Genomic DNA, 18737 nt, shown 5'->3' on the forward strand with positions numbered 1-18737 from the left:
ATATGTAAATTGTGTACTATACAGCCTTTGTATCAGTAAACTTTGTGATAACCAAACAAACATATGTATACATATATAGGTGTATATGGGCATGTAATATGTGTGTGTATACATGTAAATACATTTCTACAAACACACACGCGCACTCCTTTTTTCTCAAGAGAAGCCAGCTGACCATTACTGCCACTACTTCCTCTTTATGGGCCATGATTTTAGCATCATTTATGGGAAGAGACTATGTAAAGAGAAGACTTGGGTCTCTACGTCAGTTTTGCTAATTGCCGAAGACAGGATTTGAACCCTGCCCGTGCCCAGAGCTCACGCTCTAAGGCCCCCTTTGGCCAATGCGCTGATTCCATTCTGAGGGCCCTCATTCTGTCTGCACTTCCACATGTATTGTGAATGGATGAAAAGTGCCAAAAAGTACAGGAATATGGCAGTGTTGTTCATGTTGGCACTGATCGATGATAAAATACCACTTGTGACTTGTGTCCCCTTTATTATCTTTTTTTTTTTAACTTTATCGAAATGCTCTAAACCACCACAGGCTAAATGCCTGCGAAATGTTAGCTATTCCATCTGAATAGTCATGAACTGAGGATTTAGCAACTCCCTTAGAGATTCAGAATACTCGTTTCTCTCTACATTATTCTGTAATATTCAGTGGAGTACAGGGCGGCTCCCACAGTTGAAGCATATGGACCATTTCTTCACTGTGGGAAAAGTTTCCTGTGGTTTTCTTTGGACCACTGGCAGAAGAATAGGCAGGGTCTGGAGCCAAGTAGCGGAATTTCCCCATTCAGTTTGTAAGCTCCCTAATGTGAGGCTCGGTCCCGAGCTCACCACACTTTGCACCATGCCTGGCACACTCAATAATTTAATGGATATGTATTTAATCAAAGAGTATTTGCTAAATTGTGAGCAAGTACGTACTTCTGTTTTCCCATCTGTAAATCTGAAAGTATTATCTACACACAAATAACCTCAATTCATTATAGGGATTTCCTCTGAGTGATTGAAGAGTGTTATTTATATACATTCCAGGCATTGGCTTATTGAATAGACCTCTTATCTAGATTTGACCATCAGAACCTCGGGAGTTCTCTTTGGGTAAACCTAGAAAGCCAGTTCATGATTAGCAAATTCTGATTAGGAAATTAATTGAAATGTGAAAACAGAATTTGGTCTTTGGAATTTTTAAAAATTAACAACTGATATATATTTTCTATTTTGAGAGAGAGAGACAGAGAGCAAGTCAGGGAGAGGGGCAGAAGGAGAGACAAAAAGAATTTAAGCAGGCCCCATGCTCAGCGAGGAGCCCAATGTGGGGCTCGATCCCATGACCCTGGGATCTGACCTGAACCAATATCAAGAGTTGGACACTCAACAGACTGAGCCACCCAGGCACCCCAACAATTGATAATTTTGAAAGGACATCCTTTTCTTTCTTAACTTACGTGCCATTTTGCAATCGCTTTTTTTCTTTCCACATGAACAGGCAAATAAATGTGATATTAACAATCACCAAGTAAATCCCTGCCCTATATCAGTGCATTCATGAGGTGACTCAGATTATACCCCATTTTACAGTTGAAAAAAACTGGGGCCGAGAGATGCCATGTGATTTTCCCAGAATTCTGAGGTCTTAGAATTCTTCACTCTTATATTTTTATTCACCTTGACCCTTAAAGTGTGCATTGACTTCAAGGTAACTTTGACTTTCTTCCCCCTCTCCCATCTAGGACTGTGAATTACCATCTTGTCACCCTCCCCCAGCTGCCCCGGAAGGAAGAAGAAGCACGCAGAGTGCGCCAAGAACCCAGTGGCGATTTGGGTCTTGGACACCAGTAAGAAATAGATGGCAGACATAGAGAGGGTGGGAGGGGAGGAAGAGGTTCTCTGACTTGACTGTAGGAAGTGGGTTGCTGTCCAATGAACCATCGTGTCCAATAACATCCCTGCATTATCTTACTTCAACACCCAGTGCTCAGCCACTTGTGGAAAAGGTACTCGGATGAGATATGTCAGCTGTCGGGACGAAGACGGCTCTGTGGCTGACGAGAGCGCCTGTGTGACTCTGCCTAGACCAGTGGCAAAGGAAGAATGTTCTGTGACTCCCTGTGGGCAGTGGAAAGCTTTGGACTGGAGCCCTGTAAGCGAGTGGATTCTTGGGAATTGGGAAATGACTGGGGGAACCATAGAGGATGACTAACGACAGGTCACAAATGTCAATGGGTACTGTTTTATAATTGGACTTAGTTTATGATTTAAATTATTTTGCCTCCTATGTGTGCGGCTGGTATGAATCTTGGCCGGATGGGCAAGAAATGGATGTTGTTAAAATGTGTAAGTCAACGTGCAGTTGACTGATGCCCCATCCTGTTGGGTTGACTGGAAAACCCGGTGTTGATTGGGTCACATCGGAATGTAATAGGCTTGTGGAGCACCAAAAGTGCCAGGGAGAAGAGGGGGAGTCAGGAAAGAGCCTCTTACCTTGAGTCTGGGTGCCTCCTAGAACCCAGACTCTTGAAGTTCAGAGGTTCTTGGCTTCTCTGTCAAGAGTGGGAAGTGGGAATCCTCATCCAATGCTATGGGCTCGGCCTCCTGTGCACACCAGGCACCATCTATGGGCTTGTGTAAAAGTAGAAAAACCTTCATTTTCAGGCCGCACCTGCCTTCTGCCTTGCAAAAATCCCAGCGATAGGGAAATATAAAGCTTAGGATAGGTGAGGAGAGGCCATCAGGAAAATAGAGAAGTAATATCTCCATAAGTATCATAACATAAGTACGAAATTTGAGCAATAGATTCAAAGAGAGCCGTGTAAAAATCCAGATCTTGACACATACTGGCTGCATAACCTTGAGCAGTCTGGTTAAAGCCTTTGAACCTCAATTTCTTCTTCTTAAAAGACCCAAAAGAGTACCTATCTTACAAAGATGTTGTATTATTTGAGATTGCCTATGTTAACTGCTTAGGAAAAAGTAGGTGCTCAATAAATGATAGATAATCTCACTCTGATGCCTTGAGCTTCCAGTCCATCCGTCCGTCCATCCATCCATCCATCCATCCATCCATCCATCCATTAAATACACCTGTCTGTGCACCAGATATTTGTAAAAGCTTAGTGTAGAAAAAGCAATGAACAGCAAATAAGAAAGTCTTAGCCTTCATGAAGATCATTCTGATGGAGGTTCCAGTCAGTCAACAAATAAAGAGAGAGATTTAGCAACAGACACTGACAAGTAGTAGAAACAAGTCAAGCAGCATAATAGCATAGGGAAAAATGGAGTATGCTTTTAGACAGCGTGGTCAGAGAAGGCCCGATAGCACGCTGAGCAAGACTTGAATGAAGTGAGAGAGTGAGCCATGTGGGCATCCATGTTGTACGGGGAAAGATAGCAGCAGTTACAAAGACCCTGAGTAGAGAGTGTTCTTGGCATGGTCAAGAAACATCCATAAGACCAGTTTGGCTGGAGTGCAATATGTGCTAGGAGATGGGTCAAGGAGGTCACCAGTGGCCATATCACAGAGGGCCTCCCAGGCCAAGGTACGGACTTTGGACATTTTTCAAAGTGAGTTGGGAAGTCACTGGAGGAAATGGCATGATAGGTGTCATAGTTGCTGATACCTGGACCACAGACTAGGGCTGCAGGGAGGGGTTCGACGTTGTAAACAGGAGCCCAGCTGAAAAGCCATTGCGGTACTCCTGGCAGGGGAAGGTGACAGCAGACACGGTGGGGAATGGATGGATTGGGGTATCTGTGATGACTGAGCTGACAGGGTGTCTCAGTGAGATGGCTGCAGGGTGGGAAGACAAGGGAGCAGACACGGATGATGCCAGAGTTTGGGGTCTGGGCAACCGAGTGAGCACTGAGCCACTCACAGAAAACGCACACTGATGGGTTTGTGCCTGCCAATGACCGACCCTTTCTCTTTCTGGGTGTTCGACGTAGTGCTCCGTGACATGTGGGCAAGGCAGGGCGACCCGGGAAGTGGTGTGTGTCAACTACAGTGACCACGTGATTGATCGGAGTGAGTGCGATCCAGACTACATCCCAGAAACCGACCAGGACTGTTCCACCTCACCATGCCCTCAGCGGACCCCAGACAGCGGTCTCGCTCAGCACCCCTTCCAAAGCGAGGATTTCCCCCCCAGAAGCGCGGGCCCCAGCCGCACCCATGTGCTTGGTGGAAACCAGTGGAGGACTGGCCCCTGGGGAGCAGTGAGTATTCCCTGAAGTCCTTCTCTACTTTGCTTTCTTCTCCTTCGCCCTTGCAGCTTTGGGGGCAGACAAACTAGAAATACCTCTGAAGCCCTTTTTTCTCACAAGGGCTTGGCCTTGTACATTCCCGTTTGTTTTTGGTGAACCCTAATGGGTTCATCACAGGCCCTGAAAAGTTGTCCCCCGATAGTGCCTGCAGGCCACCTAGAAGTTGCCTTAACTGGGGCGGGAGGGTGGGGGGGTGCATATCACAGCTGGACAACAGCATCAGATGGCTTCCTAGGAGGTACCGTGAGGGCCAGGATGATTGATCCCGGAGGTGGAGGCGGCAGGCAGCTCTTACCTGTAAGGAAATCAAAAGGACAGAGGAAGTTTTCTGATAGGGAGCTCTTAATGAAAGTGGTTTTCCTTCTTGCTGTTTTCTAGACGAGTGCAGTCTCAAAGTGGCGTGGTCCATGCATAATTTGTAGTAGTAGATCATTGTCCTGGACTGAGGGGAATCACTGGTCCAGATAATTCTGTGCTTAGGGGAGCAGTACCAGAATCTAACGGCGAGCAGCACAGGCTCCGAGTGAAGGTGCCTCTGTGTGAGCCAACGACCTACACTTTCAGATTTTGAGATATTTAGCATGCCCCCTAGTCTCAAGGAGCCTCAGTTTCCTCCTTTGTAAAACAAAGTGAACAATTCCAGCTCTCCTGGGTGGTTGTAAGGAACACATGTGACGATGGAAATAAAGTGCTTTGCACGCTGCCTGCCCCAGAGTGAGAATTTTCTCAGTATTCTTATCATTGCCCTTCACGTGATGAAGACCTTGAAAAATATTGAATTTTAGGTTTTTCACTAAATATTTTTCGCAAAGTAATTATATTGTACAATACTGGGCATGTCTAATGGGACTGCAGGAGGGGTAAGAGAGCAAGGGACCCCGCATAGGTGTGGGAAGTCGGAAGATGTCTAGTAATCACCCCGGGGTCTTCGTTCTAATTGTTTACTCTCAGTGTCCTTCGCATACCACTAATTGTGTTTAATTATTTCTGAACTAAAACGCATTAGAAGGAAGCTGCGTGCTTCCCACTGTGGTTATGTTTCAGTAAGTGAGTTTTTCTTTCCTGTGACTACTGATGAGCCGTCAGCCATTTCCACCCAGTACAAGTATTAGATGTCCGCAGAACGTCTGCCATATTGCCCAGGACCTTCGCCATCTCATTCTCCTTGCTGGCTTACCCCTTCCAGGCTTCCTGGGCCTGGGTTAGAAGAGATTTGGGTTCAGAGAAGTTAACAGGTGATCACAGGAGGTAATCACTGAGTGTCCCACAATTTTTCGGATTGGAAAATTTCCAAACTCATGTGCGTTCTAATGATAGCACTAGAACTCTTTCAAACAAAATTTTAAAGCTATTCTTACTTGCGACTACATTTGGAGATGATGCATTCTTTTAAAATTGAATGATTCTGCCCTTGGGCAGTGTTCCAAATTAGGGAGGATTAGGTAACCTTTTTGCAGCAATGGGCAATGCCATTCTTTTCCTCATCGTGTTTTTGTTTGAGGACTTTTTTCCCCCCTAAGTTAAGTGAGGCTGAAAATGGACAATGTGATTTTTTTGCAGCTCTAGCCTGACCTGCTTCCAGAAGGTGCATGTTTGCTTGGTGCAGTACACAAACCACGGGATTCTTCCTGCTTTCCATGGCAGGAAAGGCAGCAAAGAATCTTCAACACTAGAGAATGGGAATCTAATGTTTTCAGTGGATTCTGGAGTAAATACCTCAATTTCTAGTACATTCCTGTATAAACCTGGACCCTGTGTGAGGTTTGCCCCCTGTTACCAATTAGGGGTCTCTGGTTGTGAACAAAAGAAACTGACTCTTTCAAGTGAAAACAAGACCAACAAACAAAACTTTTCGTTTGGCCCCGGTAGAGGCAGAGACCAGAGCACCTTCAGGGATCTAGCCTCAGGGGTTGGCAAATCTTTTTGGCAAAGGACCAGATAGTAAATATCTTGTGTGAGGCGGACCATCTAGTCTTTGTCACAACTAATCAGCTCTGTCGTTGTAGCACAAAAGCAGGTGTAGACAATACATAAATGAGCGGGCATGCCTATGTTCCAATAAAACTTTATTTATAAAAGAGGGAGCAGGTCATATTTGGCCCTCATGCTGTGTCTTGCCAGCCCCTATCTAGATGGAACAGTAATTAGAGGGTAATTTTTGTAGGGAGTTTCTGTCTGAATAGATCCCTCTTAACGCTCATCTACCCTGCTTAGGATCTAAATTCTCAGGCAAGTCTCACTGGCCCTGCTTGTTTCACTTGCCCACTCAATGATCAGGGAGGGGCATAGTATCTTAATACATATTCTCCCCCAAGATGACATCCCTTGGGGGAAGAAAGGTTCATTAAAGGAGAATTGGGCTGCCAGATATAAGGGGAAGTGTGCTAGGCAAGTAAGAACAACAGATGACCACCACCTCCTACCCCTGCAGAGACCATTCCTTCTCATTTTGGCCAGTGTGGATGATAGGTACAGGGTTTTTTCAAAGAAATGTTTGCCTAAGAAAATATGTCATCTTAAAAGGACAGGAAGATTGTTACCAAAAGAAGTCCAGAGTGAAATGCTGCAACATGGAAGAGAACTAAGAATCCCTGTTAATAAAAATAAACATTTTTTAAATGGCCATATTGAACCTGGAGAAAAATGATGTAGAGCCCTTTACTTGTCTATGGGATTATAAAGCCCCAGACAGGCCCTGGGTTCAGATGGTTCAAGACTGTGCGATGTAGTTCCTTGGCCCCAGCTGAGCACTGTCTCCATCTCTTTGGTCAGATTTTCAGTAGGAAACATCTTATTGGTCACTGGACAGCCACTGGAGTGGTTGGCCATAGGTCAGGTGACCAGCCTTGCTCCATTCAAGCATATTGGAGGGAGGGTAGCATGTGGTTTATAGAGCTGTTGTTTCCAGTAACGTTAATTGAACCAGGCTGAATATCCTGTGACTGCTGCTATGTGAGCTAACAGGGACACAAGTTATGGCACTGAACCCTCTCAAGGAGCTTACCACACTTCATTGAAGCAGTAATGTTCACAGGTGACAAAAGAATGAGACAAGATTGTATTTTCGAGGGAAGAACTCAGGGGCCAAAATATATATTACAAATGCACTTACAATATGGAAGTTCCTTCCTAACATTATATGTTTTGGTTCCCAAACAAAGCCAATTAAAATAATGATTTTGTGTTTCCTGTTACGTCCTAAGCTGTTTAAAAATAGAAAACAGGGGTGGCTAGGTGACTGAGTCAGTTGAGTGTCCAACTCTCGATTTAGGCTTAGGTCATGATCTCACAGTTTCATGAGTTTGAGCCCCACGTTAGGCTCTGTGCTGACAGGATAGAGCCTGCTTGGGATTCTTCCTCTCTCTCTGCCCTTCCTCTGCTCGCTTGCTCTCTCTCACAATAAATAAAATAAACATTAAAAACATTAGACATAGAAAACAAGTATTTTCAAGTTTAGAGTCATTATACCAGAATCCTCCGAGAATAGAAATGGCATTTTTGTAAATCAAAAATTGCCTAAATTTTTTTTTAACGTTTATTTATTTTTGAGACAGAGACAGACAGAGCATGAATGGGGTAGTGTCAGAGAGAGAGAGGGAGACACAGAATCAGAAACAGGCTCCAGGCTCTGAGCTGTCAGCACAGAGCCCGACGCCGGGCTCGAACTCACAAACTTGTGAGATCATGACCTGAGCCGAAGTTGGAGGCTCAACCGACTGAGCCGCCCAGGCACCCCAAAAATTGCCTAATTTTTTTCTCAGGCAGAAGTCATAAATCTGTTTTCTGGCTCCACATTTTAAAATTATACCCGATGTATTTTAAATTTTTTTTTTTTTTCAACGTTTTTTTAATTTATTTTTGGGACAGAGAGAGACAGAGAATGAACGGGGGAGGGGCAGAGAGAGAGGGAGACACAGAATTGGAAACAGGCTCCAGGCTCCAAGCCATCAGCCCAGAGCCTGACGCGGGGCTCGAACTCACGGACCGCGAGATCGTGACCTGGCTGAAGTCGGACGCTTAACCGACTGCGCCACCCAGGCGCCCCAACCCGATGTATTTTAAAGTCACCCGTAATTTGTCTGAGATGGGCAGAGAAATTGAAATTCGGTCCAACAATAAGCCAAAAAATATATTCAGAGCTTTATTTGGAACAATCTGACCAGCAAGATGCATTGTTTGCACGCAGTTTGAAATAACCCTGGTTTGAGCTAGGATTCGACAGAAAGCACAGATCAGCCATCAGAACCCAGAACAAATGGGGCACTGGGATAGCTCAGTTGGTGAAGCATCTGACTTCGGCTCAGACCAGGATCTCACCATTTGTGAGTCCAAGCCTCTCTTTGCCTCCAGCTCGGAGCCTAGAACCTACTTTGGATTCTGTGTTTCTGTCTCTCTCTGCCCTTACCCTGCTTGCTCGCTCTCTCTCTCTCTCTCTCTCTCTCTCAAAAATAAATAAAAATTTAAAAAAAATTTTTAAAAGAACCCAGCACTAACAAAAAAAAGTTGTCCAGTGCAGTTGGAAGCTTAATAATTCATGGGAATTGCATTGCTTTGAGGACAAGTTGTTATTTTATAGACAAACTGATTTTACAACTTAGGGGTCACAGTGAAGGATACTAGCAAACACATTGGTTTTCAAAAGATAAGGACATTATGGAAAGAACAAAACCACTCAAGATGTAGATAAATAAGAGAACTATGAGAAGCTTGTGTGGGAAATTAGCTGCACTGCAAACATAATTCTGTGACAACCAAGAGAGGGAGCGTTAGAAAGTGCCCCTGAAGAGAGGCTTGTCAATGTGGAATCCAATTAAGGTCCATGGGGAAGTAAAAAATAAATTAAAAAGCAAATCTTGCTGCCATCAGCCACTAAAGTCAAGGCTATTCTGAAGAGAGAGACGGGAACATTCCCTGCAAGGAAATGATGTCTTAGTGACGTTCCGTTACGCTTTGGGTAACCGAATGAATTAATACGGAAGTTCACTTTCAACAGTGGTGTCTCGTTAAGCATGTACTTTGACCTCTGTGTTGAAGTCAAATGTTGGTTCTAAACGAGCATTTGGATTTTGAAAAGAAAAGAGTTTCTCAATAGGCTATGGTATCTGTTAACACCTCTGTACTTCTCAGAGCTGCAGAGAGGTTAAAAGAAGACAGTAAATGGAATTGATTTGGAAGACATTATCACGCATGGGGCATCTTTTGAACACTTTGCGAGTGCCGAAAGTGTGCAAGGGAGAGGCCCTCTTTCTGCCCTCCAGGTTTTTATAAGGCATGCCCAGTAAACAACCCCACAGAGTGGAAGTTCTCATAACTGCTTTTTGACCACGGTGGGAAACTTGAGAACGGATTCTGTCACATTTGTCTCTGACTTTCCAACCAGCTGCTTTTTGGGTCGCTGAGATGTCGATCGAGGTAGGGATTAACCTGTTGACTGATGTCTGATGTGTTCAGTGTTCCAGTACCTGTGCTGGTGGGTCCCAGCGACGTGTCGTGGTATGTCAGGACGAAAATGGATACACTGCAAATGACTGCGTGGAGAGGATAAAACCCGATGAGCAAAGAGCCTGTGAATCTGGCCCTTGTCCTCAATGGGCTTATGGCAACTGGGGAGAGGTGAGAGTGAGCCATCCTTTTGCACCTCCTTTGGAAAGAACACAGAGTAATTTTGCCGACCAAACTGTGCTATTGTTCGCGATCTATGTTGAGGGAGAAGAATGAATTCTGGTGAGAGCTTCTGGATTGGGGATTAACCACGAGACCTGTCTTCATTCCAGACCATCTTAAAAGTACAGTCATGACCCATGAGAAACAGCTTAAACACATAGGAGAGGAAAATTAGGAAAGCATACAGATAAATGCTAGGCTAGATTGTTTGTTAACCTCTGCTGATTAAAAATTGGACACTTTGAAGGTAATTGGACATATGTGTTAAATTGGTCCACGAAGACGTTACCATCCTTTTCATAGTTTGGGGCTGTTTATAATTTACGCTTGTTCCCATGGCATAATCATTCTGGTGTTCCAAATCCTTGACGAAACCAGAATGAATAGGTGCTGTTATTCCTACCGGAGGTGATGCGTCCTAATGGTGGACGGGAATAATTAGCTCTACAACCTCAAGTAAGAAAATTCTTCAGCTGTTACCTTTTAAGAGTGATGACCAATGAGGGGCAATAGAGTATCTGGAGCAGACAAAACTGGATTCCGTTCCCGGTGCTGACTCTTCCAAGCTTTGTCGCCTGGGAAAATTGTATAACTTTACCAAATGTCTGTAGCCTTGTCTGTAAGCGGGAATAATCATGGCTCCAACCCATGACCTATTGCATGAGATAGCGCACGACCAATACCTAGCATATATAGTCTCCAAAGTTCGCTGCTATTACAATCATCATCATTATCCTCGCTACGACTACCCTTTATCATTAGGATGACCACCAGTATCAGATAGGGTTTTGAGCCACTCTTTTGTGGAGGGCTTACATGCTTATTGTTTCGTGTTTGATTGACCAAGAATGCATCCCTCTACTCTTGAATCCTCGGAGAGAGCGCATGCTTAAAGCTTGTGGAATTGCTCTGTCTTGACTGTCAACTTTATAAAATAAAACGTGGAGGTCAACGTCTTGCAGACCCCAGTGCCAAGAGGGGGAGAAAGACAAGTGAGAGGGATGGGCGTGTTAGTCCACGCTCCTGGCGAACCCAAACCACGTGTCCCCGGTTTCACATAACCCAGTAGTAATAGGCAGTCATAATGGAGCGTTCTGTTAACTTTCGTTGACGGTGTGCCATTCTGGAGGGCTTTGCCGAAAGGCAGGAAGGGGGAGTCAGGCTTTGAGACTCATGCGTTGTGGGCTTCCCAAAACTCCTCACAGAGTTCTGTCCTGTGGGGCTTGTGATTAAGCTTCTGTAATTGGACCAAAGCCAGGAGAGTACACGCATTCACTGGGATGCTTGCTGTCAGCGCAGACCAGATCATTCCAAATTCTGTGGGAGATCTGGCCTCGACACAGCAGGAAAGCCAGATGTCAGTGTTCCTGGATGTGAGCACAGCAGTGCCGTCCAAGAAACACAGCTCGTTCCTGCCTCAGAAGTTCGGGTCTCCCCCACCACATTGTTTATTCATCCTGGGGAAAATCATCATTATCCTGAGATGCGGAGATAGCGTAAAATATCTTAACGTCATAAAGGTCTGGGGAGGTTGGAGTCACATAATAGCCACAAGTTGGTAACAGCTTCTTACAAGCTGCCAGAAAATAAAACTGGCTCAGTCATTATTTCCTTTATTTGGTAGTGGGTGGTTTCGGGATTTTTATTGGTTCGATTTTTGCCTCTGTAGACCTCAAAGAAAAGGCTGTAATCTTATCCTAGTCACTTACTGTCGAATTGGCTCTGATCAAGTCAATTAACCTCTTTTAAGCTCCGTTGTCCCGTTTGTAAAATGGGGCAGATAATTATAGTCTCCTCCTGATGAGACAATGCCCACACCAGCACTTAGTATAGGGGAAGGGAAGCACTCAAGAGACGATGCCTACCGTTAAGTCAGGGAACTCCAGTGTATCGTATATACTAATTTTGGTAACTCAGCTCGGTCCTGCCTAGAGACTTACCTTGCCCAGTGCCATGATGGAATTTGGTTAAGAAATTGTTCTTAAGGGAAAGAAAGGAAAATTTGTCGCTGGCTGTTCAGACCGAGTGACCACAGCATTGTTTTCCCCTCTTGCAGTGCACGAAGCTATGCGGTGGGGGCTTGCGCACGAGACTGGTGGTCTGCCAGCGGCCCAGCGGTGAGCGGTTTCCAGATCTGAGCTGTGAAATCCTTGATAAGCCTCCAGATCGCGAGCAGTGTAACACACACGCTTGTCCGCAAGACGCTGCCTGGAATCACGGCCCTTGGAGTTCGGTACGGCCCTAACTCTTAATGTTCGTTAACCAAACTATTTGACTAACATGCCTGATTCCAAGGTGTTCTGGGTCGCACTCCTCTGCGACAGCCAGTGGTCTTGCTCACAAGGGCATCCCCGGGACTGTGCTATGGTCTGTGATTGTCCTCATACTGACAAACAGGAGAATTAATTTTTTTGTGGTATTGCCGAAGTGACTTTACAGAATACATGTACCTCATATTGGCCTGGGGCCAATGTCAAGAAGTAGCTTCCTTTTTGAGAAAAGCAAGACTGGATAGATAGATAGATAGATAGATAGATAGATAGATAGATAGATTTTTTTTTTTTAAGAAATGAAATACGTTCATGTAGTTTTTAAGCTCCAAAGTGATTTAAACAGACAACTCAATAGCAGACATTCTTCTTTCCTAAGCTACGAGAGTTTTGATTTTGTGGGGAAGATACCTGCGTATTGAGGCCAAACCAATTTTTTTTTTCTTCAATGACTGTAATTTGCCTCTGTATGACTCGGGTACGACTCTCGACGCAATCACCATAAAGCCTGTGCCCACAAAAAAAGACTGATATATCATTCTGACAACGCAAAAGACCAGCGACAGTGGACTCCATGACTTGGTGCCTTTCAAGGCATCTGAAATGTTCCCTCCCTCTCCCCAAGACACAAAGCCCGTTTGAGGCGCTTTTTTGCATCAGTCCGAGGCTTCCCTTGCTATGGGCTCGCTGACATTGTGAGACAGGTTTTCCACTGTAAAAACTATGCAAACTTCTGGGGCGGCTCTTGGCAAACAGAAGGTCGGCTGGCTACGTCAAAACAATTCTTTGGTTGAGTTGTGTCATAATCTTTGGAGCCGTTAGGGCTGTTTCATGTAAATAGAGTAAACGTTTCTGTAAATACATTGATTGCACTGAATCGGAATTTAGTATTATATGAAGTCATATCCAGAAGCCTTTTTGGCTGCATAGGGTTCTGAGGGAAAGTCTTAACCATTCCTGAAACCAGATGAAGAACAGATTAACAGAAGTGAAATGTCTAATACCTGTCGATGCCTCTTAGAATCAGGGGTTTCAGGGTCTGAGTTCATGTCTGCAGGTAGAACCTAGCCACATAAGCACTGTACTTAGTATGAAGTAGAAAGCCAGAAAACTTTAGAGTATCATCTCTACTGGTACTATTTAGCTGGGCTGCAAGGCTTTCCTTCAAGAGCTTAAGAAATGCCACTCTGAGTCAGATGTATCTTCACCCGAAGCATTTTGTCTGCAATACTGGCACCCTCCCAAAATGAACATTTTGAAAAAGATCAGAAATGGCTATAGAATGTCAGGAACATCCTCTGGCACTCCCAACTTCCCTAACTCACCTTTGACGTATTATTTTTCATGAAATTTCCCCTCTCGAGCCCATTATATTTTTACCTTGTTTGCTCAGCCAACAGCAACACCACCCTAGAGTTGTGTCTCAAAACCTCTAGCCCTCCAAAAAAGTTCTTTTTCTTTAATTTTGACCAAAAAAAAAAAAAATCTCCTGACCTTCAGAGGTCAGGAGATATTTAATATATAATATATATAATGTATAGTAATATGATAATATATTATATACTGTATACATAGTATATGTGTATGGATACACATTATATACAATATATAATATATGTTATATTGGTTTCCACTGCTGTTCTCCTTGAATGCTTTCTAAATACACCTCAAATTTTTTTTTTTTTTTTTTTAATTTTTTTTCAACGTTTTTTATTTATTTTTGGGACAGAGAGAGACAGAGCATGAACGGGGGAGGGGCAGAGAGAGAGGGAGACACAGAATCGGAAACAGGCTCCAGGCTCCGAGCCATCAGCCCAGAGCCTGACGCGGGGCTCGAACTCACGGACCGCGAGATTGTGACCTGGCTGAAGTCGGACGCTTAACCGACTGCGCCACCCAGGCGCCCCTCAAATTTTTTTTACACAAGACCACCACCCTCCCCCACAGATATTTTAAGAGTTCAGTGCTTAAATTTTAAACTATGATTTGCTACTTTAGCTGAAAATTTTAAGATTTTTATTGTAGTTACTCTTCTTAGGCCTGCACACGATTTTCTGAAACACAGAGAGAAAAAGAAAGAAGAGAGATTTCTAGTGCTGTGTCATTCACAGAAAAGAATACATGGATTTTTAAAATATTTTTGCTGCCTCTATGATTTTAGTGCTTCCTTTATAAAGTGATCGTTGTTCAAGCATATATTTAAATGCTTCTACAATCTAGGAGCAAGGGCAGTTGTGTAAGGCTTGTAGCTGTGATTTAAAAAAAAAAGTGAAATCAAAAGCATTCTATTTAAATAGATATGTTTGTAATATATTACTTAAATATATGTGTGTGAGGGCAGTCTTTCAGATTCTTACTGTGGGACTGTGATTTCACTTTCATGTCGATTTTCATGGATGCTTTGGTACAATTTCTGAGCAATTCTAAATTTAAGCATACCTCAGAGTATCGTGTTAATAGCCATAAAACCACTCCCATGGTGCTTCATCATTGTAACTGACAGTGAAATTAACAACAGCAAAAAGTATATTTGAGGTGCTAACATGTTGCTTTCAAGAGAAAGCACACTCCATTTATTAGAGACCAAGAGTAGCAATTAGTCCTTCAGTAGGATTGCTTTCTCTCCCCAGATTTTCACACACTGGCGATAGTGTCCAGAATCAGCTGTGGCCGTGTGGAGTAGGCCTTTTCCAAGGTCAAAATGGAGATAGCCTCATTCAACAGTTGTTACTAAGGAACAATACTTAGGAGAGAAAAGCCACATCATGTTAGCATGGCCTGCCAGTGTCTCTTAAAATGAAGCTTCGGTGAACGTAGGCTTAAGTACCCGTCTTAGACCCTTAGTTCTGGCTCCTGTCATTGCAGATTCGGAATCATGATTTTGAAAAACATCCTCCAAAAACTCAGCCTTTTCTGTCCTCTTTTAAATGTGCCCTTCCACTCTTACTTGCTAACGTTCTGATTTCTAAATCAGGTTCGCACCCTGCTAATTAATGCCTTCCAGTCTGCTCCTGCCGCTTGTGGGAGCGGACTGAGGGGTTGAACGCACACGTCCCATGACTAGCGGATAAATTAGAAAGAGAGCTCTATACTGTCAAACCACAGCAGAAGGTAGTTTAAAAATCCGCAGCATTCTCCAGTCAGCAGATCCGTGGAGAGAATTCAAGTAACAAAGGTTGCAGGTGATGTCAGCTCTCCCAGCTGGTCTTGTCGCATTCCTTTCTGCGTTGCACCCCGTGTATCTGCTTGCTCATCATCTTGGACCCTGTGCTTCTCCTTAGGAGAAACTGCTTGTTTGGGTTTTTTCGTGACAAACCTAAAAGTGTTCTCTGAGCCTTGCTTTAGGTGCTCTGGAACAACGCTTGTCGACCCGAATAATGAGAATTTATGAGCTCATGAAGGAACTGTGCTTTTGTTTCTGCCTGGCCAACTTACGAATTTGTGTCTACCTCATTTTCATATTAAAGTTTGCAGCTTCCTTAGGTAGGAAGAGAAAATGTCTGACATCAGTATTTTATCACCTCGCTGCATCTATCTCTAGCAAAAATAAAGATTGTAAATATCACTACCAAACTTTCTGAATACGGTTTTATGCAGCCAAGCCTAGTATTGTCGGAATATTTTGAGCAGTACAGATTTCTACGTGTTTATATAATAAAGCATATTTATTTTTTCCATGTTATTTAATTTTATATACAATGTTTAAAAATCAGTGTTTATCAGCAGATTGTAAAGGCAAATAGGCTATGTGAATTAGAAATTCATGTGTATGTTTCTTTGGGTTTTAAAAAGATACATTCGAATTTTGTAAATCCCTTCCAACGTGTCCCATCCCTCTCCCCAGTGTCCCATCCCTCTCCCCAATCTGAGCGGCCAACTGGTAAACTCTATGTAATTGGATAGTTTAAAATGTGTATTTTAAAAGGATACTTAAAAAAGAATTCTGAATTGGAAATGATGCCTAGTGATATAAACAAAAATATATGAGGCTTAATATTTTGGTTTTTTTTTTCTTTTCTAATACTGTTGTCCTGATTCATTGAGTCTCAGCTATGAAATATGAATGTTCCATTTATTGAATTTGTAGATAATGATAAAATATAGCCAGAAGACAAAACAAGCGATTAAAAGAAATGGTCCTGAACATGTAAAAAGAGCTAGGTACAGGAAAACACTAACCTAATGTGCATAAATTTGATCACACTTTATTCTTTGTGTTCAGATAACTATAAAAGACTTGAGCATTTGTCAATTTTGTTATTGGTTCACCTGCAATACATTTCAGAAGGAATTTCTTTCTTATTAAATAAAGAAAATATGATCAAAATAATCTTGGAAGTTTTAAGAGAGCCTGCGGTTTTCAAAAAATTATGCATCATAAAGATGATCCCTGATACCTATTGGTTCCACATCCCCTGAGTCTCCTTTTTACGTGTAATTTAGTATGGTAACTGAGAGTTAAAAGGACCAAAATCAGATGTATGTGAGTTTGGGGTTTCTGTAAGGTGCCAAATAAGGTAACTTCTCCAAAGCAGATGATGATAGCTAACTTTTCCTGAGTATTTTCTGTGTACCAAGCCAAGTTAAGCAAATATACATCATATTTATCCCCCATGTTACCCCAAGAAGGTGGTGTTTTTATGAATCCATTTGAGTACCTGATCACCTACTATAGTGTTAAGACTTCACTAACAGTATACTGACTATACTAATCCTGCCTAGTCCGACAGAAATAGCCCGTATTCAGAATATGAGTTTTTTAAACTCCCACTTATATTCAATAAAAGAGATGCCTAAAAGTCAGACTCCATCAACCTCCACGTTATTTAGCTAATAGCAACATCATCCATTTGACTCCAGCAACAGAATAATCCACATTTATTACGATTATTGGTAAATTCCCATAACCAGCACTTGTAAACACTTCAGCTGGTTATGTTTCAGGAATGGCAGAACATCTCTCTTTCATTTTAAAGTTATCACATTAGCCAGATTAGGAGGACAGTATAAAGATTTTGGTCATCAGGAATGTCACATTAAATGCATATGCATTTTTTTAACAATTTTTTTTAACGTTTATTTATTTTTGAGACAGGGAGAGACAGCATGAACGGAGGAGGGTCAGAGAGAAAGGGAGACACAGAATTTGAAACAGGCTCCAGGCTCTGAGCTGTCAGCACCGAGCCCGATGCGGGGCTCGAACTCATGAACCGCGAGATCATGACCTGAGCCGAAGTCGGCCACTTAACCGACTGAGCCACCCAGGCGCCCCTGCATATGCATTTTTTTATAAAGAAAAAGATTTTTCACTAATGAGGACACATCTTAAATACACTGCTGGTGCCTTTTAAAAAATAAATAAGAAACACATTATTTGGCTCTATCCATACGAAGTAGTGAAAAATAAGGCTTTTTTAAACAAAACATTGTAACATATGAAATTACAAAATACCCGAATTCAGTGTAGATTAAGACTCAATAACCCACTCATCCCAGATGTGTTCAAAACAAGCAAAACACTGGCCTGCATCTAGCTCGTTGGAGATAAAACTTAACTAGCTTTTTCTCCTCCCATTGTTGACAGCTGATATGTCCTGATAGCTTGACAGATTTCTATTTTTACAGTTTTAAAAAGTCCGAAGATGGGGGAGACAGGGGTAGGAGAGTTATTAGACCATGAGGAGGAGTGTAGGTCCTTTTACTGACTCACGTCAGCGAGTTGTCCTTCTGGAACAGAAAGGAATGAAAACTTTGGAATGTACAGTGGGAGCAAGAGATTGAGTCCATGTCTAATTGTTTAGGAGGGAATCCTGATTAGTAAAGGCAGTTGAGGTAGATTGATTTTACGAAGAGGGAGTAAACAGTTCTAGGTCATTTCTTTCAAAAGGGGAGGGGGAGGCGGGTCACCATTTATTTTTCAGCGAATACTTTTTTATGTGCCTGCTGTGAGCCAGGCACTGTTCTAGGTGCTAAGGATACAGCAGTGAACAAGTCGGAGCTATTCTAGCGGAGAAAGAAAAATGTGTTGTTAAACGAATCAAACCAATTATACGTGTAATTAAAGAACTGACACTTTTTTTTCCTGGCAGCCTCATTACAACCATCAATATAAAAATACCGATTGCTCTTACTGTGTGTGTGTGTGTCTGTGTGTCTGTGTGTATTGTGTAATTGTACATTAGCACACAGCTGCTAATGATCTTTGGTCATTAAATAAAAATTATCCATCCTACCTTTCCTTTTAAATGTACAATTACACAATCATTTTCAGTGATAAACGCTCCCTGGCTGATGACACGGAACCTTTAAAAACCTCTTATCAGACAGTGTTCTTCTATTTATTTATTTATTTATTTATTAACGTTTATTTATTTTTGAGACAGAGAGAGACAGAGCATGAACGGGGGAGGGTCAGAGAGAGAGAGACACAGAATCTGAAACAGGCTCCAGGCTCTGAGCTGTCAGCACAGAGCCCGACGCAGGGTTTGAACTCACTGACCGTGAGATCATGACCTGAGCCGAAGTTGGCCA

The 18737-nt window shown here is 42.9% G+C and overlaps 1 protein-coding gene across 3 annotated transcripts in view; it reads left to right on the top strand.

Moving 5' to 3' along the window:
- Positions 1-18737, top strand: part of ADAMTS9 (ADAM metallopeptidase with thrombospondin type 1 motif 9) — a 163410-nt gene that overhangs the window by 79524 nt on the left and 65149 nt on the right. For all 3 annotated transcript variants that reach the window (XM_058726271.1, XM_058726273.1, XM_058726272.1), the window contains 5 exons: positions 1743-1847; positions 1985-2152; positions 3955-4224; positions 9724-9885; positions 11993-12169. In XM_058726271.1, the coding sequence (XP_058582254.1) occupies positions 1743-1847; positions 1985-2152; positions 3955-4224; positions 9724-9885; positions 11993-12169 (882 nt within the window). The remainder of the gene's footprint in view (positions 1-1742; positions 1848-1984; positions 2153-3954; positions 4225-9723; positions 9886-11992; positions 12170-18737) is intronic.

Source organism: Neofelis nebulosa, chromosome 4 (assembly GCF_028018385.1).
Source record: "Neofelis nebulosa isolate mNeoNeb1 chromosome 4, mNeoNeb1.pri, whole genome shotgun sequence".
Lineage (NCBI taxonomy): Eukaryota > Metazoa > Chordata > Mammalia > Carnivora > Felidae > Neofelis > Neofelis nebulosa.